Source organism: Tuber melanosporum, assembly GCF_000151645.1.
Source record: "Tuber melanosporum whole genome shotgun sequence assembly, scaffold_247, strain Mel28".
NCBI classification, from domain to species: Eukaryota; Fungi; Ascomycota; class Pezizomycetes; order Pezizales; family Tuberaceae; genus Tuber; species Tuber melanosporum.
Genome location: NW_003298916.1, coordinates 47,285 through 49,590, shown reverse-complemented (window position 1 = coordinate 49,590; position 2,306 = coordinate 47,285). Strand labels below are relative to the sequence as shown.

At 43.5% G+C, this 2,306-nt stretch overlaps 1 protein-coding gene; it reads left to right on the top strand.

The window, feature by feature from the left end:
• GSTUM_00001078001 (uncharacterized protein) overlaps window positions 1-1,070 on the top strand; it is a 2,646-nt gene extending 1,576 nt beyond the window's left edge. The window contains exons 5-9 of the mRNA XM_002838372.2: window positions 1-79; window positions 138-241; window positions 294-475; window positions 525-692; window positions 758-1,070. The exon at window positions 1-79 is cut by the window's left edge and continues 152 nt beyond it. Of these exons, the coding sequence (XP_002838418.1) occupies window positions 1-79; window positions 138-241; window positions 294-475; window positions 525-692; window positions 758-963 (739 nt within the window). The 3' untranslated portion in view covers window positions 964-1,070.
• The last annotated feature ends 1,236 nt before the right edge of the window (window positions 1,071-2,306 follow it).

Below are 2,306 nucleotides of genomic sequence, written 5' to 3'. Positions count from 1 at the left end.
TAGTATGGCATCGGGCAACTATCCTTTCAAGAAATCTCTCCTGTCACCCATTGCTGTGGTGCAATCCAGAGGTTCGCGAGTAAAGGTTTTGCCTCTCATCGTATATCTGATGCAGTTACTAAAAGTCCACAAAACAGTACGTCTTTTTGGTTGGTGGTTTTGGAAAATCGGAGTATATGTTCAAGAAGGTCCAAGAATACTGCGTTGCACGAGGTCTTGAGACTAGGAGACCACCATTCCCGTAGGCATCCCAGCTCCCAAAGTGTGTTCGATAAACTAACCCACTACTGCAGTTGGTCAGCAGTTGTCCGTGGAGCGGTTGCCCGTGGATTGGAGGGCGAAGGATCAGGCCTTGTCCAGCTGAGAATGTGTCGACGACACTATGGGACGCCAGTGTCAGAGCACTTTGATGAGACCAAGCATACTGTGCAGGACATGTACGTCGACGATCTGACCGGCGAGAGATTCGCGAAAGGTGCGGTTCCTTCATCCCCGCTCTCAATATCGTAAAGCTAAAAAAGCAGGCCAAATGCACTGGCTCCTGACAAAGGGCGAGAGTCTCTCTGCAACAACCCCCAAGCGCGTCTCCATTGAATGCTGTAGAACGTTCCGCCCAACAGACTCGAGAGTCTTTAGCGCAAAGCTGGTGGCATGCAATAATGATTATGCTCCTCGCAGATATTTTGAAAACAGTAACCCCCCTCCCGCTACTAAAAATTCCCGTCAGGCGAAGCATGCACTAACAACTCAATTATAGGCGTATATAATGTCTGCACCCTCCACGCCGACATAAGTACCGTTCCTGAGAGCAAATTCCACCAGGCGAGGAGGGGCTTGGGCGGAGAGATGTTCTACATTGCAGAATTCAAGATTGAGATAATCGCACATGGAGCGAACTTGAAATTTTTCTTGACATTCGAGGGGCAGGAATATGGGTCTGTCAGTGCGAATTATGATCCTTAGTTTTCCTTTGGCCGTGTTCCCTACTGATCTATCATGTATTTTTGCTTTTTTTTTTTTTTTTTTGAGCGCGCATGTAGTCTGGGAATTTTGGATATTTATAAGCCTGAGATCCAGAGATAATAAACTTTCTCTCATACCCTTTATTTGTTTTCTCGCGCGGATATCCAGACGTGGGTATATTGAGATGATAGGTTTGAGTACATGGAAGGGACTAACGCATCTCGGACTCCTTGGTCATACATTATCACTCGAGACTGTTTCTCTCGATCTGTGGAAGATTTTACTTCAATGTGACGGAAGTATGTTGAGTATGGCAAGTCGGGATTCGGATCACTGTATATAGACACCTCTTATTGGTATAAGTAGTCTGGTGATAGGCACCAAAAGGAATGTACAAGAAAAACCTCGTTTTCCCAACCTACTGCTTTCGCCTCTATACCGCTATCTGTTCTCACAGGTCCGCACTTCTCTCGACTCTTCATTTCATGTTATTGGCCTAGTGCGACAACACGCTCTACCCTAAATTAAATGATTGAAAACGTCGTTCGACCCGGAATCTCCGTGCATTGGCATGGCGGTATCAGTTTAACAGCAGCCGCACCCCTCCAACTACCAGAAGTCTTATGCCAAAAGGGAAGTGGTTTTCGTATTCGTTGGCTGAATTACCGCCTCTGCTGTAGAAAGTTCATGCTTGAATACCGTTCAAATACCGTACGTAACCAAGCAGCCGGTTCCTCTGAGGTGATCCTATTTAAAGTTGCCATTTTCCCTAGCTCTTGTTAATACTAATGCCCTGGGTGATGCCTTTATGGGATGAGTCTTTCTCAATACTATGAGGTGAAAATGTGCTTCTAATTTTGTTGTTTTGGTATGCTCTCAATTGTATGTCTGGCCTTGCTATGTTACTAGAGCATTTATAGAAATGGTTAGTATAGAATGGTATAATATCAAATATATAAGAAGCCTGTCAAGTCTGCTTCTCTCCTTCCCTTATCATTGTGAACCTGTTCAACCAACAAGATACAATTACAAACCTGCAACGTCCTAAAGTCATTTTCTTCTCAATAAAGGTTAACAATTAGCTACCTTTCCTCAGAACAAGTCAATATTGTCTGCTCCTTTTTCTCATTTGACTCACAATTTTATCCATTCAATATACTACAGGTATGTGGTACTATTTCTCTACTTTATTCTAAGTATCTGATAGTATTAGCAATATTTTTAACAAATCTATACTTCGAAACAGGAGACAGTACTACTACAATGGCCTCATTGCTTTTCCTCCCAAATGAAATTCTCTTGGAGATTTCTAGTTACCAATCCATTGCAGATCAGAACTCCTT